The sequence below is a fragment of the Podarcis tiliguerta genome, assembly GCF_965153285.1.
Source record: "Podarcis tiliguerta genome assembly, chromosome: 16".
Classification (NCBI taxonomy): Eukaryota; Metazoa; Chordata; class Lepidosauria; order Squamata; family Lacertidae; genus Podarcis; species Podarcis tiliguerta.
The window spans coordinates 30,192,400-30,219,365 of NC_139549.1; the positions used below are offsets into that span (position 1 = coordinate 30,192,400).

The 26,966-nt window shown below is 45.9% G+C and overlaps 1 protein-coding gene across 2 annotated transcripts in view; it reads right to left on the reverse strand.

Annotated features, from left to right (window-relative positions):
• The window catches only part of HIRA (histone cell cycle regulator), a 378,609-nt gene that overhangs the window by 29,043 nt on the left and 322,600 nt on the right, over positions 1–26,966 (reverse strand). Inside the window, exons 2-11 of one of the 2 annotated variants that reach the window (XM_083418183.1) lie at positions 18,549–18,789; positions 14,308–14,418; positions 12,198–12,288; positions 11,352–11,446; positions 10,285–10,380; positions 9,590–9,750; positions 7,739–7,906; positions 6,723–6,836; positions 4,185–4,255; positions 74–179 (exon numbers count right to left, since the gene is read on the reverse strand). In XM_083418183.1, coding sequence (XP_083274309.1) covers positions 74–179; positions 4,185–4,255; positions 6,723–6,836; positions 7,739–7,906; positions 9,590–9,750; positions 10,285–10,380; positions 11,352–11,446; positions 12,198–12,288; positions 14,308–14,418; positions 18,549–18,642 — 1,107 coding nt within the window. In that variant the 5' untranslated portion in view covers positions 18,643–18,789. The remainder of the gene's footprint in view (positions 1–73; positions 180–4,184; positions 4,256–6,722; positions 6,837–7,738; positions 7,907–9,589; positions 9,751–10,284; positions 10,381–11,351; positions 11,447–12,197; positions 12,289–14,307; positions 14,419–18,548; positions 18,790–26,966) is intronic. The other variant, XM_083418182.1, reaches the window with a different exon arrangement.

Consider the following 26,966-nt stretch of genomic DNA (forward strand, 5'->3'; position numbering starts at 1 on the left):
GGATTACTCCCAGGTAAGTGAAGTTAGGGCTGCAGCCTTAATTAGCAAGCCCGTCCAACACAGCGCAGGGTACCTTCTCTTCCTCGCTCAGAGGGTCGCCAAGCTCGTCTTGGGAAAAATCCAAAAACGCTACTGATCCATCCATGGAACACACCAAGATGCCAAGCCCATTTAAGGTCCTGGGAAGACAAAGATGGAGGATTTTGATTAGTACCTTAGACTGGAAAGAACAGCTCATGTAACTAGAAGACCAGCGGTTTGGTGGGATGTAGTTAACCTGCTGGCAAACCCAGAAACACACACACACACATACACACACAAGTTCCCACATCAACCAGCCTGCAAACTTATCAGGCATCCTGAATGAGATTCCTGAGAAACTTTGTCGCAACTTAGCAAACCCAAGCAGCGTGCAGTATGCTTTCTGGGCCCAAGTACTCATCATATCCTGGGAGCTGCTGTAGAAGTTGCTCCTTCCTGCAATGCCAGGATTAACATGGGGAGACCCAAGCACAGTGGGAGAAGTCCTCCTTGCAGCCCCTCCTGGTGCCAGCATGAGCCAAAGTTGACCGCTAGCAGAGTGAAACTCCACATGGCAAGTCTGGAATTTCTAACGTGACCCTGGCGGAGCAGGAAAGAGGGGCACTGCAAAAGCTCTCATGCCATCGAGGCAACAGGAATACCCAGACCTAGCTTCCCTACTACTGAAGAAAGTATTGCAGAAGATAAATGGGTGTTCAAATACCGCAGCAGGGAGCAGGATGAGAACCTCTAAGTTCTGGCCTTTTTTTGCATGTGCTCTTCAGGTGGCCTTGGTTTTCATAGAATCATAGAGTTGGAAGAGACCACAAGGGCCATCGAGTCCAACCCCCTGCCAAGCAGGAAACACCATCAGAGCACTCCTGACATATGGTTGTCAAGCCTCTGCTTAAAGACCTCCAAAGAAGGAGACTCCACCACACTCCTTGGCAGCAAATTCCACTGTCAAACAGCTCTTACTGTCAGGAAGTTCTTCCTAATGTTTAGGTGGAATCTTCTTTCTTGTAGTTTGGATCCATTGCTCCATGTCCGCTTCTCTGGAGCAGCAGAAAACAACCTTTCTCCCTCCTCTATGTGACATCCTTTTATATATTTGAACATGGCTATCATATCACCCCTTAACCTCCTCTTCTCCAGGCTAAACATGCCCAGCTCCCTTAGCCGTTCCTCAAATTTTCCTCACGTTTTACACAGTTCAGCTTCAGAGCAATGCACAAGCTGCACTCCTTAAGAAAGGAGTCTATTGCCATGGAACTGTGGTCAGAGGAATGGCTTTATGTATATGGGGCAGCAGGCAAATCATGCCCTACTGACCCTTATGTTGTGCTGTCACCATTCCCTGTGCAGCTATTCAAAAAGGGAAGCTGGCCGTCCATGTTGCTTTATACCACAACAACGTGCTAACGGACCGACAAATCAGCAAAACACGCACACCACCATTTCAAGCGAAAGCGGGAACAACTGGCGAGTGACTGTGCTGCTGTTATGATCGATACCATAGTTATTTCATACATGAGTAAATAATGGTCATTACAGAATTCATAAGATCAATAGGAAAAGACTGAGCCATCTCAAATACTTCCTCCCCACAACAAATTTCTATGTCTTCTTTTTTTGCCAGGATACAAAAAGGTTCAGGCCAACAGTTTTTGAAACATATTCCAGAGACTCTGGAGGTTCTTCAGCAGCTTATAGGAAAAACTTGCCAGAAAAGAACCACAGATAAGCTTCCGGAAAGATAGCTTGTGGTGTGCAAATGCAAAATGTGTTGGGTGTGTTACAGACAGTACCAGCCTTCCCTGGCGCTCAGCAGGTGCTTTCTGCATCAGCTTTTAAATACCTGCTGCAAACTTTTCTATTCAGTCAGGCTTATGCCGGCAACTCAGAGCACATCTTTCCACAACAGTTATCCAATTTCACCTTTCTCATATGGTTTTTATTGTACGGTATTATGTACAGCTGTCGTGAAACTCTCTCAGTATTTTCTTTATGAATCAGCAGCAAGTAAATATTTCTTATAAATAAATAAAATGAGCTTCTTGGGAAGGTGGGTGGGATACAAAAAAGTAGGATGCTCACAATGAAAGCAGCCTGCTTTAAAACAAACCTCCCCCCCCCTTTCCTTTTTAATAAACGCAAACAGGAATAAAATGTAAATTCAAACCCTCAGATTTCCTTGGAGATGTTAACGTGCTTTACTTACTTGGGCGCTCACTAAACAAGCCAGGCATGGCAACCTACCCTGACATCCGCCAGACTTCATTTGATTGCCGTTATCAGTTTTATGGATGGTTTCATTTTACTTTGCCGAAACCTTCTTGGGCATTTTACAGTGTTGTTCTCTCCTTTTAACGGGACTAAATTTGTGGTCTTACGTTATACTATTGGTATTACCGGTGTGTGTGTGTTTTTTTAGCAGGAACTCGGTGGAACTAAGTTCCCTCAATTTTTTAAAATTAAATAATAATCTCTTTTTTCTTTTTGTTTTGTTCTGGAATGGATATACACCCAATGCCTGAGCCAAAAATCCAACTATATCTGTAATCAATAATGTTGTGGCCAATCCAGATCATTGTCTGCTTGAGTTTATTAATCGCATCTTACATTTAGCCACTAGCTTGGGGGGAGGGCGGCTGCGCTGCGACTGGGCCTGCTATAAACTAAACTAACTAACGAACTAACTAACGAACTAACTTCGTGGTGAGTTCCTCCACCTTTTTTCCAGAAAAAAAAAGCCACTGGGAATTACTACTCTGGTTGTACACTCCGCCCCGAAAGCAATGCTGAAGTCTGCAGCCTAAAAATCATTTAGACAAAGGGGAAGGGAAGCACTTTTTCTAACCACCCACTTCCTGCTTAGGCACACCTTTTATTATCCTGCTGAGCTCAATTAAGGCCCAGATCACCAGCTTTGCTTCTCTTACCACCTAATCATTTCAAACCAGCAGAGGGAGCAACCAGAAAGAGGAGCGAGGGAACGGGCTTTTTACTGAAACTGAAGTAGCACTGCGGCGCCTTCAAGTGGCAGGGAGGTATCATTGCAATGTGGCATAAGAACATAAACTATGGAACTCCCTCTCCTAGGAGGCTACGTTTATGTTCTTATGCCACATTGCAATGATACCTCCCTGCCACTTGAAGGCGCCGCAGTGCTACTTCAGTTTCAGTAAAAAGCCCGTTCCCTCGCTCCTCTTTCTGAGCACTGTCAAGTCCAGTCACTGCACCTGCCTTTCCAACCTGAACAAAGCCCCAGAATTTATTCCATTTGTTTTTGCACTAACTGCCGTCTATTAGACTTCTTATTGTTTTTAAGGCACTCACCATGGTGCCTTAAAGTAAAGGTAAAGGGACCCCTGACCATTAGGTCCAGTCGTGGCTGACTCTGGGGTTGGGGCACTCATCTCGCTTTATTGGCCGAGGGAGCCGGCGTACAGCTTCCGGGTCATGTGGCCAGCAAGACTAAGCCGCTTCTGGCGAACCAGAGCAGCACACAGAAACGCCGTTTACCTTCCCGCTGGAGCGGTACCTATTTATCTACTTGCACTTTGACGTGCTTTCGAACTGCTAGGTTGGCAGGAGCAGGGACCGAGCAACAGGAGATCACCCTGTTGCGGGAATTTGAACCGCCGACCTTCTGATTGGCAAGTCCTAGGCTCTGTAGTTTAACAAAAGCGCCACCCGCATCCTTACCATGGTGCCTTAGCCACAAGCAAAAGACAAAATCAAGGATATGTTGTAAACCACAATGTTTTTATTTTGCCCTAAAAAAAATAGCTGAAAACTTGGGAAGCCAAGCATTACAGAATTAAATGGGAACTGATGGTTGACAGGGCTTGCTGCCAACAGGAGATCACTATTTCCCAGTGAACAGCAAAGGAAATATCTTTTGTCTCCATCAAAGCCATATTTTGACAGCCAGTGTGGTGCAGTGGCTAGATCACTGGACTAACACCACGGAGGCGCAACTTCAAATCCCCACTCAAGTCATGAAGATCATGGGTTGAACTTGGGCAACTTTCTTTCAGCGTGACCTACCACACAGGGCTGTTGCAAGGATAGAATGGAAGTGATGAGAACAGTAGCCGCTACCTTGCTCTTGTGAGGAAAGGGGGGACTTAAAACGTAGTTAATGAATAATATCTTACCAGGAGATGTCCATGATTGACTTGTCAAACAGCTCATGTATGACAACCAAAGGCCTTTTCAGACACGTCAGCTAAACAACAGAAAGTTGCATGGTGGTTATTGTCATACACAAGTCTCACATCCCATTCTCCAAGATCCAGGAACATGTGGAAGATCATGAAACATATTAATGCAAGCTGAATGCCCAACAATGGAAAACCTAGAGTAAGGTGGTCCAGCACACAACCCATGGGCCACATGAGGCCCTCAAGGCCTTTTCTGGTGGCCCTCAACAACATTTGACACCACACACCCCTCCCCAGCCTTCTAGCTGTCTTCCCAAAGCTGGGTAAGCGAGGTGCTGGGCTTTGGGAAGGAGGCGTGAGGGCTCTGACAAGGTCTTAAAGTCATCCCGCCTTCTTCCCAAAGCCTAGTTAGAGGCCTCGCTCCCCACACCCCCTGCCTGACAAGGCAGTTTGCGGCCCACAGGTTCTGTGTTGAAGTATGCTTGCAGCCCACCCTGACCTAGAGGAAGAGAGGGAGGGAAGTATAGCGACGTTCCCAGTAAAACAGCAACTGGGCCATAATGCACCACACACTAGCAGAGACAGACATAGCTCCTAGGAACAAGCGTGGGTTTTACTGTCGTGACTCTCCCCGACCCCTAAGCTTTGCTTTTTTACTGCTAAATATATAGGAACACAAGAAACTGTCCTATTCTGAGCACAGCCATCTTTCCCATTGGGTTTACTGGTGCGTTGCGCCAGGGCGCTGGCCTCTCAGGGGCACCCCAGTGAGGGAGGAGCTTTGCCGGCAGCCTCCCCTTTCTCTCCTGCATGCCCGCCAGCTGTGTCCCGCCAACCATATGGCTGGCGAGCATGCAGCTTCCTTCCCAAGCCTCCACGGGAGTAGAGCGATCCCCACAAAGGCTTGGGAAAAGGTCGACAACTCTGGGAAATGGGAGGTGGAGTGCCGAAGGAATCTTTGCACCACAGCGCCAGATATGCTTAAGGCGGCCCTGATACTGAGTCTGACCGCTGGCCAGTCTACCTCAGTACAGTGGTACCTCGGGTTACATACGCTTCAGGCTACATACGCTTCAGGTTACAGACTCCGCTAACCCAGAAATAGTACCTCGGGTTAAGAACTTTGCTTCAGGATGAGAATAGAAATCATGCTCCGGTGGCGTGGCGGCAGCGGGAGGCCCCATTAGCTAAAGTGGTGCTTCAGGTTAAGAACAGTTTCAGGTTAAGAACAGACCTCCGGAACGAATTAAGTACGTAACCCAAGGTACCACTGTATTGTCCACACATACCGGCAGTGGCTCTATGGGGTTTTCAAGCAGGGGTCTCTCCCAGCCCTGCCTGGCAAAGCTGGGGATCGAACCTGCGATCTTCCGCTTGCAAGGCGGAAGCTCTATAACGGAACTACATCCCTTCTACCACTAACAGAAATCTGTTCCCTGCCACTACCCATGTTCTCTTTCAGGAACTTAGCATATTCATCCAATTAAAAAATTATTTACACTAGGGTTACCAGACGTCCACAGTTCCCGGGGACAGTCCCTGGATTTGCAAATCTGTCCCCGGACAAATTCCGTCCCCGGAATGTCCCCAGATTTGCAAATCTATCCCCGGGAAACGTGGCAGTGGCAGCCTCAGCAGCCCAGAGCCAGCCTGGTAGCGCAGTTGGCTCTGGCTGGCTTCAGGAGCTGCTTGCGGCACCCACCATTTTTCCTCTCCAGAAGTCCCCATATGATGTGTCTTGTGCGCAACACTTCATATGGGGACTTCCGGAGAGGAAAAATGGCGGGTGCCACAGCAGCGAGCAGCTCCTGAAGCCAGCCAGAGCCAACTGCGCTACCAGGCTGGCTCTGGGCTGCTGACTATCGCCACCGCCGAAAGGGAACCAGGGGCGTCCGGCGGTACAGATCTCCTGCCCCTTCCCCCTTTGTTTTGACTGATCAGGGGAGGCTTAGGAGTCGCGGGTGGGTAGCCGTTACCCAGTTTTTTAAAAAACTGTGCATTTATGTTTCACAGGGAGCGAAAGAAGGGCTTTGCACCTTTATACAATAAGCATGTGTGCTTGGGCCCAGGGTCTTTTGCCTCACCATCCCCACTACTGACTCCCTGTTGCTACTCAGCTTAAGAAAGAAAAGAAAAAAAGTGACCCCAGATTCATTGAAAAACATCTGGTAACCATAATTTAGACCTCTTACCAAGAGCTTACCAACCAGCTAATTCAGTATCATTTAAGCTTTCTTTAAACACTACAGGGTGGTTGGTGGCAGTATTGTGATTTCCACAAGGGCCGGCCAGTCAGCACTCTCCACAGCCTGGCAGGAAGGCGGGAGAAAGGTGGCTTCATGATGGTCGCAAAGACTAGCCAATCAGCACTCTGCACAGCCGGCTTACAACCAGCTGTTCCTATGCACAATTCGATTAAGTTCATACACCTGTCCTAAAAGGCAGAACCAGAGTGGGGCCCACTGTTCAAGATACACATGTCTACCTCAGCCTGGGATGGGCCACGTCAGCTAGAACAGAAGACTTACTTACCCAGACAGAAAGAGAGCGGTCTTTGCTGCCGACAGCACAGCAGCAATAAGGATGGCTAGATTTGGTTGAGCTCCCATTCTTCTGCTTCTTTTTGAAGATTTTTGGATTGAATTTCTAGGGAAGGGAAGGGGAAACGACCAGAAATTAAAAATTAATTTGCTTTAAGAAGCCGAGCTAAGGTGCAAAGGAGGACCAAGCAGGTATCTTTGGTCCTCGCTAAAACTTGTACGTCAGGCCTGACCCAAACAAAGAATTATCTAAATCTCTCCCAACATGCCTATTCTGTGTATTTCTGGGATGGCTGTAATGAAATACAATTATTGCAAAAAAAAAAAAAAAAAGAGAAAGGGGGAAAAAGCTCTTTTGGCTCCTGTAGCCTCTTCGACTACCCTCCTCCTCTCTTTCAAGACATTAATAAATAGCTAAAATATGCACATTTGTCAATTTTTGTTCCTGAAGCCTACTCTACTATTGTTGTTTTTAAAAGTTGTTTTTAAAAGTCTGGAACGGATTACTCCATTCTGCATTACTTTCTAAAGCATGCCTTGGTTTTGGAACGCTTTGGTTTTGGAACAGACTTCCGGAACAGATTAAGTTTGAGAACCAAGGTACCACTCTCTCTCTCTCTCTGTATATGTATATGTGTGTAAAGGTAAAGGGACCCCTGACCATTAGGTCCAGTCATGACCAACTCTGGGGTTGCGGCGCTCATCTCACTTTATTGGCTGAGGGAGCCGGCATACAGCTTCTGGGTCATGTGGCCAGCATGACTAAGCTGCTTCTGGCAAACCAGAGCAGCACATGGAAATGCGGTTTACCTTCCCACCGGAGCAGTACCTATTTATCTACTTGCACTTTGACGTGCTTTCAAACTGCTAGGTTGGCAGGAGGTATATATGTGTATGTGTATATATGTGTGTGTGTGCGTGCATGTGTATGTCTATGTCTATGTATGTGTGTGTGTGTGTGTATCAATATATCGCAGTTCACAAACGCTTTTAAATAAATGAACCTACCACCACTGTCACTGCTTTGCGATGGCCAACAAAATCCATGTTGGTCTTCCACCCGTCTCGCTCAATGATCTGTGCCGTGGGACCAGAATTATTCATGGCATGAGCAGAGACGAGATAGTGTCCGTCGGGTGACCAGCTGAGACGTAAAACATGGGTCGTTCCTCCACACTGAAAAGTAAAATCAGGCCGCAGAAGGGACTGAGCATCACGTTTGCCAAATGTTCATGGATAATAAATGACACCCTTATCTGTAACCAGATTCAACACGTATTATCTGTCACTGGCATCATCTGGGGTGGCACTCACACGTGCCCATGTCACCCAACCACTTTGGCTTCCAGGAGGATAAGGCTGCCAATAGCTACTAGCTGGGGATTCTGCATTCTACCTTCACTGTTGGAGGCGGTCCGCCTCTGAATACCAGTTGTTGCTGTTGCATTCAGGTCCTGATTGCAAGCATTTGCTTGGCCACTGTGAGAACAGGGTGCTGGACCAGATCGGCTGTTGGCATTTTCCAGGAGGCTCCTTATATGTTCTTATGTTTTCAGAGGTTACGATTTGCAACTGTCTTAAGCCTATACTACGTGAACCCCCAGTTTCAGAATGAAGCAACTGGGGAGAACAGACACCGAGTTCCTAAGCTATATGTGGGACAGAAAACAGCCACATGCACCCAAATATATATGGAGAAAACCGCACAAGGTGCTCAGTTTGGAAATGATGGCACCTGCTCATTTCAAAGGCACCTGACTGAAGAAGGCAAAATCGGTCAGCTGCTACGGCTCAGCTCAGATCAAGAACAGGCCAGGAAGCAAGAGTTCAGTTAGGTGCTTTTAGTCAAACCTCAGTTCTCAAACGGCTCCATTTTCTAACGTTTCAGCTCCCGAACGCCGAAAACACGGAAGTAAATGCTCCGGTTTTCGAACGTTTTTCAGAACCCGAATGTCCAACACGGCTTCCGCTTGAGTGCAAGAAGCTCTTGCAACCAATCGGAAGCCATGCCTTGGTTGTCAAACGTTTCGGAAGTCAAACCATCTTCCAGAACAGACTACATTCGACAACCGATGTTTAACTATATGAGATTAACAGATGTACATCTTTAGGGGCCAATGTGTATTACTTCAACTACTCTACTTAATTGGCTGAGTGGGGCCCTGGATGTTTGGCGCAAAGTCCTGTCTTGGATGGCAGGTGCCTTGGACTCACACTTGCCTACTTCTCTTTGCAGATTGTAATTTCCTCCTCCCCCTGGATTGCAGGATGTGGACCGCCAAACAACGGTTTGCATTTGTCCTGCGAGCCAGAACTGCAAACCTGGGAGCCCTGACATCTTGATCTGAAGCTAGGGGTTGACTGCGCATAAGGGACAGATAAATACCATACTTTTTGCTCTATAAGACTCACTTTTTCCCTCCTAAAAAGTAAGGGGAAATGTGTGTGCGTCTTATGGAGTGAATGCAGGCTGCGCAGCTATCCCAGAAGCCAGAACAGCAAGAGGGATTGCTGCTTTCACTTCGCAGTGATCCCGCTTGCTCTTCTGGCTTCTCAGATTCAGAATATTTTTTTTCTTGTTTTCCTCCTCCAAAAACTAGGTGCGTCTTGTGGTCTGGTGCGTCTTATAGAGTGAAAAATATGGTAGTCCCTTGTGGAGGTCTTGAAAGACATCTCTTGTACAAAGGTTTAAAATTACATTTATTGCTCCTCCCACTTCTTCCTCCAGCCCTGCCCATCAATGGCCTGTGCCCCTCCACCTGGAAAGGAATGCAGACCCTGTGCTAAAAAAGCTACCCCACATCTGCAGTTATGTTCATTCACGGGATGAGTTGTTGAGACGGCTAACACAACACACACCTCATCAAACGGTTTGGTGATGCTGGTTTCTAGCTGCCAGTCCATGGTACGCCACACCTTCAAGCTTCGGTCATCTGCTTGCGACGCAATGTATTTCCCAACTGGGTCCCAGGTGAGCCCCTTAACTAAGCCAGAATGTCCCTTCAGAGTGGCGAGAATTTCTGCATGCAGCAAAGAGACAAAAAGATTTTTTTAAATTAAAAAAGACATGCTGACTTTTTTGAGAACGATTTAAGTGGATAAAGCTGAGAGAGCTTTAAAATGCTACTGAAGCCTGACAACGTCTTGGTACAAGCTGGTATTCAATCATGCTGAATTCATAGTAGTTACTGTTGTTTTAAAGGACGCTTGCATACAAGTGCAACTACGAGATATGAAAGAATCTGCAGGAAAAACACCCACAAGCTTTGCTGTTTGTTGCTTTGAAATAAAACCTTTATTTTATTTGGTTTTACACCAGTCTCATGGTGTCACAGTTTTTGTCATCTGCCACCAGTGGAAAATCCCACTCTAACATACATTTGTAACTTGGAAGTTGAATGGAATCCATTCCGGAAGTCTGTTCAACTTCCAAAACGTTCAAAAACCAAAGCACAGCTTCTGGTTTGTTTTGTTCAAAAAGGTTTGCCATATTGAGCGGCGGCCCCCGCGAAACAAAATCATTACCTCTTGATAGTCAGAACTCTGCGTTATACCTGGGAATTTGACAGCATTCCAGATGACAACAGTGTTATCCACACTACAAGAGGCCAGCCAAGCATCATGCGGAGACCACGCCACATCCATGACATCTGTAGGGGATACAAAAAACAAACAAACACACACCTTAAGTGAACCATTTCTCAGGGGAAACAGAAAACTAGCCACCCATTCGCTTAACAGCTCCCTTTGAGTTCAGAGAACTGAAATTCACAGCCGTCTGCTTGTTGCAGACGCGAGCGATGGTCAGCGAGTGGTGCAAGTGATTTTAACTGTTGGGTTAGTGATTTACTGCATTCCCCCCCCCCCCAAGAAAGCTGAACAACTTTGGGCAATCCTCTCCAAAAAAAGCTGAACGACTCCAATCCCCCCCAAAAGCTCAACATCTTCTGAAATTGGGAGTCCCCCAAAATAGGGGGGCGTGTTATACACGGGAAAGTGCGGTAATGACTTTGTGATGAGCTCATAGGGTATGACTCTTGCTATTTGCTGCCTTTTATCTAGCCGGCCAGCTGTTAAGTGGGGATGTAAATAACTGCACAGAGCAGTGCAATGGAAAGCAACGCTGACCATTCTAGGTAAAGGTAAAGGGACCCCTGACCATTAGGTCCAGTCGTGGCCGACTCTGGGGTTGCGGCACTCATCTCGCTTTATTGGCCGAGGGAGCAGGCGTACAGCTTCCGGGTCATGTGGCCAGCATGACCAAGCCGCTTCTGGTGAACCACAGCAGTGCACGGAAACGCCGTTTACCTTCACGCCAGAGTGGTACCTATTTATCTACTTGCACTTTGACGTGCTTTCGAACTGCTAGGTTGGCAGGAGCAGGGACCGAGCAACGGGAGCTCACCCCGTCGCGGGGATTCGAACCGCCAACCTTCTGATCGGCAAGTCCTAGGCTCTGTGGTTTAACCCACAGCGCCACCCGCGTCCCTGCTGGCCATTCTACTGGGTGCCAAATAGCATCTATCTAAAGCAGACCAGATAACGGGGAGTGAACTTTGGGATGGGTTGAGAGATCAAGTAATGCACTGTGAGCACCTTCCAGTGTTTCAGACACACTTACCCCCCGAATGGCTTCGAAGGATTGAGAGACACCTCCACTGTTCTACGTTAGCAAGTTTACTACTGGAACCAAACACTGTACTCGGCCCAATGTACCTATGGAAGACGGGAACAAGAGTTACCAAAAGCAACCACATGGCAGATTTCCTTTGTGAACCACCACAACAGTTGAAATGAGTTTTAGCAGCCAAAAACTTCACCCCACCCCACATTTAGAGGAGACTTTTAATAGGGAGCCTGTATTTATTTAATTTCTTCATTTTATTAAAAAACCTAACCACACTATTTTTTTTAAAAAAATCTCTAAGCAGTGTAGACTCTGTACGATAGAAAAAAAAATTCATGGAACAAAAATACAAACCTAAAACAAACAAAACCAATATAAATACAGTCGTACCTTGGAAGTTGAATGGAATCCGTTCTGGCAGTCCGTTCAACTTCCAAAATGTTCGGAAACCAAGGCATGGCTTCCGATTGGCTGCAGGAAGCTCCTGCAGCCAATCGGAAGCCAAGGAACCTGTGTCAGACATTCAGGTTCCAAAAGAACATTCGCAAACCAGAACACTCACTTCCGGGTTTGTGACGTTCAGGAGCCAAAATGTTCGACTCACAAGGCGTTCAACTTCAGAGGTACGACTGTAAAAGCAAGTAAAACTGGAATTCAGGGGATTAAGACACATAAGTCAGGGTGCAACCTGGTGGGTCAGGGAACGCCTGGGCAAAAAAATTAGCTTTTTCTATTCTAGAAAGTGTTTACACAACTCTGGAGATAAGAAACAAGGAATAATTCAACAAACGTTCAGAGAACAAGGAAAGATGTAAATTTGGGGCCGGGCAGCACACTTACGCAGCTCTCTTCCAAATCATGATCAGCTTGTCGTCTCCCCCGGAAGCCAGATACATGCCATTGTTTGACCATCGTACACAGTTCACACATGCTAACATGGAAGAAACACACACAAACGGAAAGAAGGTGGATTTTTATATCGAGGCACGTCAGAATAGTTCACAGTATTTTTTTATGGGTTCACACCCTTCGCAATTCTCTCTGTATGCTTCTGATAATCGTAATGGCGCCTTTATCTCTCTGCAGTGTTCATGCACTGGATCTCAGCTGCAGAAACAGATTGTGTTTCTGTCCCACCGGTGGGAGGTGAGGGCTGCACCCACCAAACAGTACGAGTGGAGGGGGAACCAACCATGAATGAAGAGGGAAGGAAATGTGATTGCCTACATTTCAAACAACGCTTTTCTTCAGAGATGTTGTGTATCCAACAAAACAAGTATTTGAAATGTACTTATTGTTTGGATTTTTTGCTTTTTCCACCTGCAGTGATCAAAACAGCTTACAAGCCGAGCAAAGCGGCATAATGTCATGTCTGTAAAACAGTAACCCAGGAAAGCAAAATAAAACGAAACGAAAACTCAGCGACATCAGAGGCGAACAAATATCAATGAACTCAATAATAATAATAATAATAATAATAATAATAATAATAATAATAATAATTTATTATTTGTACCCCGCCCATCCGGCTGGGTTTCCCCAGCCACTCTGGACGGCTTCCAACAAAGATGAAAAATACACTAAAATGTCACATATTAAAAACTTCCCTGAACAGGGCTGCTTCGTTTGATAAGTGGGTATTCACTGCCAATGACAAGATTCAATATGCTCAATGCCTCAGGTCCCCTCTACTGGAAAGACCCTGTCTTTTGTACCCACATACATGTTCTGGTGGTGGATAAAGGCAAAGGCCACGGATGTTGATCTCACAACGTGGGCAGGGTCATACTGGAGGATGTGGTGTGTATGAACACCTAAATTTCTACAGCCTTCTGTTCGCCTTTAAAATGAATGGGTCACCGAGCAAATATTTCAGTGGCATAACTTAAGGTCCTTTAAAAAATGGTGCAGTTGAGAATGGGTACCATCTGGCATTATAATACAACCCACTCATCTCTGGACATCAGAGAGGTATTTCTAAAAAGTGGAACAAGCAGGGCGGGGAGCATGCAAGAAGATGGGTCATTTCTTAACACCACACCATGGCTTAGTGTAACATTGAAAGCAGTTTTCAAAATCTAAAATCCTCTGATATGCAATTAAGGCCCACGGTTCTCTACACCAGAGTTCTTCAACCTGTGATTCCCTTGTGTTTGTTGGACTACAACTCCCATCATCCCTGGCCAGCTTAGCCAATTGTGAAAGATGATGGGAGTTGTAGTCCAACAACATCTGGGGACCCAACGTTGAAGAACGCTACTCCATGCCATTCCTTGCACTTTACTGACCAACCAGCACCAAAATGGAAATGTAATTCTCCAGGAGGGATAGATAGAAGGTAGATAAAAGATGTAGTGTTATATCTCTGGGCAATTTTCAGTAAATGGTCAAGGATTTCTGACTATCAATTATTAAAAGAACAAAATTCCGGCCCTGGCCCCTTTAAATTATACGTCTGAAATTACGAGAGCTGGGGGGTGAAGGGTAAACCAGAAGTGGATTTCTCTGCTGAAGAATTGTGAGCTCTGTCCATTTCTGGTACCGTACTAAAAAGCAGCCAAACAAATTCCAGGTCTCAAAATCCTTTAATCCTTACAGTACTGTCATACCTCGGGTTGAATGTGCTTCAGGTTGAGCACTTTCGGGTTGCACTCCGCGGCAACCCGGAAGTAACGGACCGCGTTACTTTCGGGTTTCGCCGCTCGCGCATGCGCAGACGCTCAAAATGACGTCGCGCGCATGCGCGGAAGTGGCAAAACGCGACCCGTGCATGTGCAGACGCCCCGTCACGTCTTACGTTCCATTCAGGATGCGAATGGGGCTCGGGAACGGATCCCGTTCGTATACTGAGGTACCACTGTATGCCTGTTGCACCTAACCACCCTGGTGGATGTTGGAGCGCTCCTGGATCCCACAAACCTGAAGTCCGCCCTCCCCTGTTCTACAATACCTAAATGATTGTCCATCTGACAGAGCATCTTGGGTACATTCTCATTCTTTTCGTCTTCCTCTTTGAGGACGGGAGCCATGTTCCATATCACAACCTTCCCAGAATCCTGTCCTAAGGACAAAGAGAAATCAACATACCGTTTTACAGAAAAGTGCTGGTGTTTCCACAGAGAATACTTTCGTTACCTGCATGCTGCCATGATGATGATGATAAAATAGAGAAAGACCGACAGTGCAACACTGTGGGGTGGGTGGGTTCCAACTACAGAGTTCCATTTACACTTGCACAGCAAAACTCCCCCAAGCCCACTCTGCACCCTCCTCTCCAATCTGCTCCAGAGGGTTGGGGGGGGGGAACCCAGAACTGATTTTTTTTGGGGGGGAGGGGTAACAAGAGGGTGGGAGGGGTAAATTCCATTGCACAAGAGTAAATACTTGCACTTGCTGCTTTGGATAGAACACACAACAAATCTGCTCAGGACATAGGTCTTCAGCCTGGGTTGGGACCCAGAGATGGGTCACAAGGCCACACCAGGTGGTCCACAGCAAAGCTGTTGCTGCCATGTTGCATTCCAGCTTCGGCTGAGCAGACCAAAGGAGCACTACATGCTTATCTGGACCAGGACGCATTCGCCGGCCAAAATGCTCATTTTATCAATTTCCACGAGTGCTGCAATGTAGAAGGAGGAAGGCAGGAGCCATTTAAAAAATAAAATGCCTATTTATGGGCAACTGCATACTCACGCCTTTCTCTTGCCACACTGCAGGATTCGTTTTCATTCAGTAGTGATACAGAAGAAACACTATGTCTATTGCTCTGTGAATTGCCATTTTGGGGTTCAATCATACGGATTGCTATAAGGCTACCAGCTATAAATCAGATGGGTCCTATGTTGCAGCTTGGAAGTCAGAGGTGGGTCTCAAGTCTTGACTGGTTGAAGGCCACTGGCCGGAAGCACCACTGAGTCCAATGGGGCTTATTTCCAAGTAAAACTATATAGGATTACAGCAGGCATGTGCAAAGTCCTAATCTGGCCCGCCGGTCGATTTAATAGGGGTGAAATCCTAAAAAAAAGCTCAACAACTTTGGTGGGCCATCACGCATGTTCATCAAATCTGGCCCTCTTTGAAAAAAGTCTGGGCACCCCTGGATTAAAAGGGACGCGGGTGGCGCTGTGGGTTAAAGCCTCAGTGCCTAGGGCTTGCCGATCGAAAGGTCGGCGGTTCGAACCCCCGCGGTGGGGTGCGCTCCCGCTGTTCGGTCCCAGCGCCTGTCAACCTAGCAGTTCGAAAGCACTCTCAGGTGCAAGTAGATAAATAGGGACCGCTTACTAGCGGGAAGGTAAACGGCGTTTCCGTGTGCTGCGCTGGCTCGCCAGAGCAGCGATGTCACGCTGGCCACGTGACCCGGAAGTGTCTTCGGACAGCGCTGGCCCTTGGCCTCTTTGAGTGAGTTGGGCGCACAACCCTAGAGTCTGTCAAGACTGGCCCGTACGGGCAGGGGTACCTTTACCTTTACCTTTACCTTTACCCCTGGATTACAGCCTACAACTCTTTGGCATCCAAGCGGTGTTTCATAGAACCACAGAATTCAGAACTGCTGAATCATAGAATTGTAGAGTTGGAAGGGAACACAAGGCTCATCTATTCCAACCCCCTGAAAAGCAGGAATCTTTTGCCCAACATGGGCTCAAACCCACGACCCTGAGATTAAGAGTCTCATGCTCTACCAACTGAGCTATCCCATACATTCTCATTCAAAATACATTCAGCTAATTTGCCCTTAGCACTGAGACACTAAATTGTCTACGCAGCAACAAAAGTCCAGCCCACAGCATACAAATGCACCAGATTTGCTAAAATCGACAGGGTTTAAGGGCTTGTGTAATTTAGGAGGAAATCAAAACAACAAAACAGCATCATATGGAGACAAATAGCTAGAATGATTATCCAAACTTATAACCTAAGAAAGGAAAATGGCCAAGAGGATTTAGTCAGATTATCAAATGTCACTCTTCAGAAACAGCAACAAGGTTTGCTTGCTTTGTTGATTTGATTAACAGAAATGGGGTTGAGCCGGCCAATGTAAATAAAGCAAAGAAAGGAAACCAGTTATAGACTGTTATTAAATTACACATTTTAAACTACGCTGAGCAATGTCAAGATCAATGTAAGCTAACAAAATGCCCTTCACTGTGGCAGGGGAAACTTGTGTGTGGAGAAGGTCTATCTATATGAGGCAAAGCTGTATTGTGATGATGATCTAGCAGTTATACACTGCTGCCAGTTTTTGTTTCTGTTCTTTTCTATGGTGAGGTTATAGATTTTTAATTATTTCTGTAGTTTTAAAACCATGTCACCCCGAGCACTGGAAAAGGACAGTTAAAATAGCATCAGCAACGATGCTAATAATAAATTATTACTTTTTAATTTGAAAACTTAACAAGGGAAAGAAATGGTTGGGAGAGAAGAACCTGAACGATATTAGTTGTATAAACAAGCATGTGTTGTTTGTCATGATTTTAAAATGTGTGCTTTAATAACATTCCGTTGTCTGTTTCCTTTTCTTACAGGATTTACACAGCCCACAGACACACACAAACACATATTCAACAAGCACACAATCTTTATACACAACAGTTGGACTGAACATTTATTCACATGTAATCACCAGCAAGTGCACGGTCTGTAGGTATCCTTACATGCTAGCTGTGCTGTACAAATGAACAAGTAAGCGCCGCTTTCAAACAAACACATGTATACAGTGTACCCACATTCCGTGTGATGCATGAAACTGGATCTCTAGTTTTCTCCCCATTGAAATGCTGCCATCCCCTTCAATTTCTACTGGATAAGGGAAATGTCCATTTGCATATCATCTGTGACTATTTCACCTCTTTTAAGTGGGGAGGCAAAGAATCACAGAACGGGGGGGGGGGGACCTGTCACATCTTAATTTGTGTACTCCAATACCCTCCTCCCCATGTGAAGGACAGCATCAACAGGAGCCAAAGATCTGAACTAGCCCTGAACTGGTGTCAAACAGCAATGAATTATCATTGTCATCCATTTATTAGTCACCTTTCACACAATAATCTCAAGGCGGTCACCACACACAAAAACACAATTGATACAATTAAAAAAACCTAAAACAATGCCAAATAGACACACTCATGGCAAGGACACGTTTATGCAGCTGACGAAGCCTGTTGGAACAACAACGTTTTCCATTGTTCCTGGAAAGTACAGACTGTGACCGCCTGTCATATCTCAACAGGAACGCTATTCAACAGAACAAGGGCAGCCTGACTGTATGGTAATTTAAGGAAGAAATGTCTCAATATGTTATATTGGGCATCCTACAGAAAATATGAGGGACGTGGGTGGCGCTGTGGGTTAAACCACTGAGCCTAGGACTTGCCGATCAGAAGGTCGGTGGTTCGAATCCCCGCGACGGGGTGAGCTCCCGTTGCTCGGTCCCTGCTCCTGCCAACCTAGCAGTTCAAAAGCACGTCAAAGTGCAAGTAGATAAATAGGTACCGCTCTGGCAGGAAGGGAAACGGCGTTTCCGTGCGCTGCTCTGGTTCGCCAGAAGTGGCTCAGTTATGCTGGCCACATGACCCAGAAGCTGTACGCCGGCTCCCTCGGCCAATAAAGCGAGATGAGCGCCGCAACCCCAGAGTCAGTCACAACTAGACCTAATGGTCAGGGGTCCCTTTACCTTTACCGAAAATATGAGTGTTGAAAGATTTACAGCAAGTCTCATTTATGGTTTGGACCTCATGCTAAACCATAGTTTAGCCCGAATGCAAAGATCTCTCGTGTTTTGCTTCTCCTATTGCACAAGCGAGAGCAGCAAACCATGAACCACAGCACACTTTTACATCCAAGCTGAGGATCATGGGTTGTTTCATGCCAACAAAAGCCAAGAACACACCTTGGCTTAACAATCACGGTCGAAATGAAGCAGATTACTGGTTCATACGTAATGTTAAGCCACAAACTGTGGTTCGTTACTTCTGCGTGCATGAAAGGAGGGTAGATCAGTATTACGAGAAATGGCTTATGCAATTTTACCTTCCACCTCTGCATCAATTTAAAATATATGTATGGTTTGCAATGGTTATCATGCAATCAGCCCCACATGTATTGAAAAAACATGATCCATGATTTATTTTCAAGGTAACCAGTAATCAACTTGGAAACAGAGTTTTCTCACGAGGATATAATCTGTGAACCTACCTTGCCCTCCAGTTGCAAACTTGGTCCCATCTGGATGAATGTCAACTGAAAATATCGGCTTCCCTGAAAAACAGTAAGAGGAACAAAATCTCATGACTCGGGAGCCTCTTCCCACAATGCACCAGGTTGTACACAAAGTGAATTCGATACCAAATGTCTCCCTGCCATCCAAACCACCAGCTGATGTTCTGCCATGATGCGGCACAGTCCAAGCCAAACAGTGATCTGGCAATGAGTGTGACTTTTGAAATTTGTTCTGAAAGTAGGCATCATTTCAGCACATGACTGATGGCAGGTGTTACACTTTTATTTTTAGAAAAGCAACAGGAAATCATGCTTTTAAGATGTCTATACCACTTCCAACGGATTCCGGGACAGTGTACAACACAACCACTGAGAAAATCCAATGATTTAGGAAACTGAAAAGCTGGCAGAGGCCGTAAAGTTAGTTTTAAAATGTTGGATCAAAAAAGGCAAAGAAGAAGGCCTGAAGTTGGCATGTGTTGAACCTCCTTAAGCTGGGTGGCACTATAGACAAATACCTCTCCTTTAACTATACCTAGCATATTGCACCAATTGACAGTACAGTGGTACCTCGGGTTAAGTACTTAATTCATTCCGGAGGTCCGTACTTAACCTGAAATTGTTCTTAACCTGCAGCACCACTTTAGCTAATGGAGCCTCCTCCTGCTGCTGCTGCGCCGCCGGAGCAATTTCTGTTCTCATCCTCAAGCAAAGTTCTTAACCTGAAGCACTATTTCTGGGTTAGCGGAGTCTGTAACCTGAAGCGTATGTAACCCAAGGTACCACTGTGCAGTTGTTCAAAAGGGGGTTCATCTGAAGATCTTATCACAGCTTCTCCATCTTTTGAACCCAGTGGGTTACAAAGTCAAACAAGAGACCACACCTTATGGTACTGAGTACCTCCAACAGATCCTCTGTACCAAGCATTAAGTTACATGGATGATATTTGTTTGAGTTATGTGAATCCAATTTATTTAATTGGTGCCATATTATACACATGGTACTTTAGAATAAACAAGTTTGATCATAGCGCCAAGAGGCTTAGAATCTAAAAACAAAGGGGAATCAGAGTTGTGTGCGTGTGGCAGGAAGTTGGGGGAAGAGAAAGAAGAAACACAGCAAGAGAGTTACCCAGAGTGCAGTATAATTGTTATTCCAGTACAATAGCAGCTCTCTGCATTTGCATTTTGCCGAAACAGAACATCGGGCTGGATGCAACAGTGCCCTATGAATGGGGAAGGCATGTCCCACTCATAGAAAGGCTGCATTATAGCTGGAGACGGAGGCCAGATTTGCACTAACACTTTTGCAGAAAAGCCATAGCTCAGTGGCAAAACATCTGCTTTGAATGCTGAAGTTCTCAGGTTCAATCCCAGGCATCTCCAAGTCAGGCTAGGAAAAATTCTCTGTCTGAAACCTTGGAGAGCTGCTGTCAGTCAATGCTGACAATGCTGAGCTAAATGGGCCCATAATCCAAAGCATTCTAAAGCAGCTTCCTATGACTTTACAACAGTCTATGGCTTCAGGAAAGTCTTCTGGAACCCAGCATCCTGTTCTCACAGTGGCCAACCAGATGCATGCAGGAACCCGGAAAGCAAGTCCTTAGTGAAACAGCATTCTCCCCTCTGGCAGTTTCCAACAACTGGCGCAATCCGAATCCAAGCACAGAGGCAGAGCAAAGCCACTGTGTCTAGTAGCTGCTGACAGCCTTTACCCCTGTGAATTTCTGAGTTAAGCCAAGAAACTTTGCTCAATAAACTGTGCCAAGACACGCAGCCTCATTTCTCTTGCGTTACTCCCTCCTTGGGACACGGGTGGCGCTGTGGGCCTAGGACTTGCCGATCAGAAGGTTGGCAGTTCGAATCCCCGCGACAGGGTGAGCTCCCCTTGCTCAGTCCCTGCTCCTGCCAACCTAGCAGTTTGAAAGCACTTCAAAGTGCAAGTAGATAAATGGGTACCACTCCAGCGGGAAGGTAAACGGCGTTTCCGTGCGCTGCTCTGGTTCGCCAGAAGCGGCTTAGTCATGCTGGCCACATGACCCGGAAGCTGTACGCTGGCTCCACTGGCCAATAAAGCGAGATGAGCGCCGCAACCCCAGAGTGGGCCATGGCTGGACCTAATGGTCAGGGGTCCCTTTACCTTACTCCCTCCTTGCACAAGAAAAAGACCAGGGACAGGGGACCTGGCGTTATGACTGAATCCAAGATTGTGGCTTGTTTCTGCCCAACAAGCCACAACTACTAGTCTGACTTAAAACCATGTTCTGTTATTGACTTGTAGATTATGGATTGTTAGGGAGCGAAACTGGACACAAACATGTATGTAATGTTCTTTATTTCTTTATTGTATTGTGAAATTGCTACGAGATGCTTGATAGGATGTGGTTCATCAACTAAATCATCATCATCATCCTCTGCCCTTTGCCACTCTAGACCTGCCCCATTTGGGAACTTTTAAAAGCTAAAGGTTTAGGCATCTGTCAAGGTGGCTGCTTCACTTCCCAGCACCAACACCGCAACTTATTTGGATTTGCAGCGGCTGCGTTATTCTTTGGTCCCTCTTCTTCCCCCGACAGTTGGCCTATTTTTATATCCTGTTGAAACAAGCCAAAAAAGGTATTTGCTCCTGTCTGACAGGGATTGATGACTGCCCTATTTGGCACAGGCATGAGGAGAAAAAGGAAACTTGGGGCTTAGGTTGAAATTTGACCAGTTAAGGAGGAAAAACAGCAATTCGGCAAATAGCAAACCAACAAATAATATAATACTTCTTCAAGCATGATAAAAGAAATTTCCAGAGCTCAAATGTTACAGTACAGTGGTACCTCTGGTTACAAACTTAATCCGTTCCGGAGGTCCATTCTTAACCTGAAACTGTTCTTAACCTGAAGCACCACTTTAGCTAATGGGGCCTCACGCTGCCGCCGCCCGATTTCTGATCTCATCCTGAAGCGAAGTTCTTAACCTGAGGTACTATTTCTCGGTTAGCGGAGTCTGTAACCTGAAGCGTCTGTAACCCAAAGTGCCACTGTAAGCAAATCCAGCAGGTCCAATACTCCCAAAATATTTTAAGTAATCACATCTTTAGTAAGACGTTAACTTTCTTTGAAAGGAAAACAGAAAAGCAAAAGTAAAATATTTCTTCAATACTTCGTGACAGAGAAGGCACTTATTGTTGGTTTCTGCTGACTTTTCACTCGTCCAACAAAGTGCTGGAGGCTAAGCATAGAGCTTTCTGTAGCTAGCCATATACAGTGGTACCTCGGGTTAAGTACTTAATTCGTTCCGGAGGTCCGTTCTTAACCTGAAACTGTTCTTAACCTGAAGCACCACATTAGCCTATGGGCCTGCTGCTGCCGCTGCGCCATCAGAGCACGATTGCTGTTCTCATCCTGAAGCAAAGTTCTTAACCTGAGGTACTATTTCTGGGTTAGTGGAGTCTGTAACCTACAGCGTATGTAACCCGAGGTACCACTGTATCCTGCATCCAAGCGTCTCCATTGCAGGAATGATGGCGCACATTTTTCAGCTAACAGCAATATGCTTTTATTGACTGATTTAGCCAATTTGCATGCCTCTTTTCCATACTGAGCTGTGCCGAAAACACCTTACAATAAATGTCTACCCATTATCGAAGCACAAAACAATAATTTTGGTGGGAGGTGGCAACACACCAGTTTATAAAAGGGATCGATAAATTCAAACAGAACAAAATTCAACCATTTTCTACACTGTCTGTTTAAGCATTTTTACCTTGCTTTTTAGTGCCAAAGAGTTTGCCAGGGAGGCTTACAGAACAATAAAGAAAACCAAGAGAGTCCCTGCTCTCAGGCTTACGACCTTTTAGACACGGCACAAAATTTTGAAAAGAGAGAGATGGGGATTGAATGGCAGGCAGAGCGTGGAGGCACCTGTTTCTGAAGCTTCAGTTTTTTATATTGACCAGCTAGAATGGAAAATGTTCAGGCAGCTTAGTCTGGGAAGCTGGTATTTCAGAAGAACTGATGGCAGAGTCCTGCTTCCCTCCTCCCCCTTTGCTCTGTAGCTTGCTAGAATAGCTACTGTTAGGTGACAGTCTGACGCACAGGTTGTCCTTATACAGTGGTACCTTGGTTCTCAGACGCCTTGGGACTCAAACAACTTGGAACTCAAACACTGCAAACCCAGAAGTAAGTGTTCCGGCTTGCAAACTTTTTTCGGAAGTCGAACGTGCTCCGTTTGGAGTGTTACGCTTCTGATTTGATTGCCACACTTCCGTTTTTTAGTGCCACACTTCTGTTTTGAGTTTTACGCAGAGGTCTGTCTATTTTTGCTATTTATTTTGAGGTCTGTTTTGGTTTCTGCGACTCTTTGTTTTTGTGATTGTGTGGACCCAGTTCAGCTACTGATTGATTGACTGTGTGACTGCAGTACAGTGGTACCTCTGGTTATGTACTTAATACGTTCCGGAGGTCCGTTCTTAACCTGAAACCATTCTTAACCTTTTAGCTAATGGGGCCACTGCCGCACGATTTCTGTTCTCATCCTGAAGCAAAGTTCTTAACCCAAGGTAATACTTCTGGGTTAGCGGAGTCTGTAACCTGAAGCGTATGTAACCCGAGGTACCACTGTACATAATTTACTGCTTTCATTTATGGATCAATGGTCTCGTTAGATAATAAAATTCATGTTAAATTGCTGCTTTAGGGGTTGTTTTTAAAAGTCTGGAACGGATTGATCCATTTTGCATTACTTTCTATGGCAAAGCGCACCTTGGTTTTAGAATGCTTTGGTTTGGGAACGGACTTCCAGAACGGATTAAGTTTGAGAACCAAGGTACCACTGCACTGAAGCAGACATTGTAAAAACCCTTCAAAACCTTCTGGGTTGCTGTGTGTGTGTTTTTTTTTTGGGGGGGGGGGAAGAATAAAGACTCAAAGCTAAGTAAAAGTTTGTCCAAATGTGCATTTTTAATGATAACGTTTTCTGAAATCTTTTGGATTGGTGATATTACTGCCCACTGCCAGCCATCAGAGGTCTAAATGAAGCTTCGGCTACGTTACTGAACACCTTCTTCCCCCAAGGACTGAGCATCTGGTAACAGATGAGCAAAGGATGAAACACTGGGATTACAGGGATTAGCTGTCTGGAAACAGCAAGATAAGGAATGGTACACACAGCTATGTTTTATAGCACTATTTGCAAACCTACCAAAACTGATAGTTTTGGGAAGGATTTTAGCTTCATGCAGGAGATTGCACTTGATAAACCATTGAGGTCCCATTCCGCCCTAAAATATTTAAATGAATATGCTTGAGTATATATTGTTTTTCCTGAGGACAAACGTATTCCAAAGATCTTAAAAGTCTGAACATGCTAGAATCTCAGAGTTAAAATATGCTAGAATCATATTCCTGCAATTCAGAAATATGCAGCTGTCCCACACAGGGATTGAACCTGCAACCTTGGTGTTATCAGCATCACACTCTAACCAACTGAGCTATGCAGGATGCAGCCACTTTGAAGATCTTCTTCTTGGGCATTTGGAAAAGTTGCAGTATTTCTATTATAAATAAAATGATTATTGTTTAAATATACACAACCAGATAGTAACGGATCAAGGAGATATTGAATTCTATGCATTTTTTTTCCCTTTAAACTTTTAAGATCCAGTTCCACAAGGAAATTCGTCAGAAAGTCTCGTTGTGCCATTTGCTGGCGATGGTTTAACAATGGTTTGAAGTAACATGCAATTGTTGTCACTGAATTGGACCACTGATCCATCTAGCTCAGCTTAATAATAATAATAATAATATCTTTATTAATAATATAATATCCCCTTCGGGGACAACGAAATTACTTGACTGCTCCATAAAAACACTAATTAAACAATACAGTATAATACAGCAAGGGAGATTAGATGACTTTCAAAGTCCGGGCTTCCCATTCAGGGCCGAGATCGCTCTGGAGAAGAAGCTGTTCTTAAGACGGCTCGTTCTTGTCTTCATCGTCCTGTATCTCCGTCCCGACGGCAAGAGCTCGAAGAGACAGTGACCAGGATGCGATGGATCTTTTACTATGTCCAGTGCCTTCCTATAGCACCTTGTGGCATAAATCTGCTCTACGGTGGGGAGTGGGCAGCCAACAATGCTCTCTGCTGCCTTAACAACCCTGCACAACTCCATCCTGTCCTGGGTAGTACAGCTTCCGTACCACACACATAAGCCATAAGTGAGCACGCTCTCAATGGCACAGTGATAGAAGGCAAGCAGCAGTTTCTGCGGAAGATGGTTTAGCTACTCTGAATGGTAGCAGCTCCCCGAGATTTCAGGCGGGAATCTTTCCCAGTCCTACACAGAAATGTTAGGGGTTGAACCTAAGACTTTTTGCATTCAAAGCATGAAACTCAACCCTAGAGTTACAGCCCTTCCCAATCCTCAGTAGACATACAATATTATTTAGAAGCCGAATTAAAACTTCTTCTTTTTTTAAGAACACCCAAGCTTCTAGCAGTATTTCACTTTATTGGTTGCTCTGATGGCTGCAGTTCTGCAGACTCCTATATTTTATGCAAAATTTGCTTTTAACTGTTTTTTGTGAGTCAGCTTTCAAACCACTTCCATGGCTAAAAAACAGGGTATACAGTGGTACCTCTGGTTACGTGCTTAATTCGTTTCGGAGGTCCGTTCTTAACCTGAAACTGTTCTTAACCACTTTAGCTAATGGGGCCTCCTGCTGCCGCGGCGCGACGTCTGTACTCATCCTGAAGCAAAGTTCTTAACCCAAGGTACTATTTCTGGGTTAGTGGAGTCTGTAACCTGAGGCGTATGTAACCTGAAGTGTGTGTAACCCGAGGTACCACTGTACATGGTTTTAAATAAACAAATATGGGCATCACTTGGTGACGCACACCACTCCAAGACCCACAAGTTTGGGTGGCCTGGTTACAACCTTAGGCTTCATGAGGTCCCTCTCTACACCCCCAGAAGGGTGGCCCAATGAGCTGTGTTAGGAAATCCTGAAAATCACAGCTAAGAGGCAGGAGGCAGGCCTCTAATGCAGGGATGGGGAACTGTGACCTTCAGAACATTTGTGGAATACAACTCCCATCAGCCCCAGCCAACATGACCAATGGTCAGGGATGATGGGAGTGTGGTGCCCAAACACCTGGGGGGGTCATAGGCTCCTCATGCCCACTCTGAAATACAGTGGTACCTTGGGTTAAGTACTTCATTTGTTCCGGAGGTCTGTACTTAACCTGAAGCACCACTTTAGCTAATGGGGCCTCCTGCTGCTGCCGCGCCGCCACGATTTCTGTTCTCAACCTGAAGCAAAGTTCTTAAGCTGAAGCACTATTTCTGGGTTAGCGGAGTCTGTAACCTGAAGAGTATATAACCTGAAGCGTATGTAACCTGAGGTACCACTGTACAAGCAGCAGCTCAAATTCCTTTTTTAAAACAAGACTGATGAAGATGACATGCAAGTTATGACAAGAACGTGCAAACAAAATATTCAGGTGTTGTAAACCTACATCTCGTGGAACAGGGGGCGGCAAACTACGGCCCCCGGGCCGGATCAGGCCCACCTGGGTCTTAAATCCAGCCCGCACCGTGAAGCCAGAACCTGCCGCGAAGCCGAGACTCTCAGCAACGGGAGGAAGAGGCCGAGCAGCAGCGGCTCTGCCAATCAAATTCCGCGCCTGGTTTACCTCAGTGGCGTTTGATTGGCAGAGACGTCCCTGCGCCGCGCTGAGGTAAACCAGGTGCGGCGTTTGATTGGCAGAGCTGCCGCCACTCGGCCTCTTCCTTCCGTCGCCGCCACAGCCCTGGTGCTCCCTGTGGGCCAGAGAGCAGAGTGGATGAGCTCACTCTGCCTACTCATGAGAAGAAGCAGCGGCGGCAGCCCCTGGGAAGGTAAGCACAGCGGCTGGAGCCGGGGAGGAGGAATACCATATTTTTCTGTCTATAAGATGCTCCCATGTATAAGACGCCCCCTAATTTTGACATTATTTTAAAGGGGGAAAACCTAGTCTTATACATGGAAAAATACGGTACAGTGGTACCTAGGGTTAAGAACTTAATTCATTCTGGAGGTCCATTCTTAACCTGAAACCGTTCTTAACCTGAGATACCACTTTAGCTAATGGGGCCTCCCGCTGCTGCCGTGCGATTTCTGTTCTCATCCTGAAGCAAACTTCTTAACCCAAGGTACTATTTCTGGGTTAGCAGAGTCTGTAACCTGAAGCATCTGTAACCTGAGGTACCACTGTACTTGCCCCCCTCACCTCTTCTTCCAGCTCCCTCCCCTCCCCCCCAGTCCGCCATAAGGTCTGAGGGACAGTGGACCAGCCCGCCGCTAAAAAATTTTGCCGACCCTTGTCGCAGAACATCTACATGCTTCCAGCATTTCTCCCTCT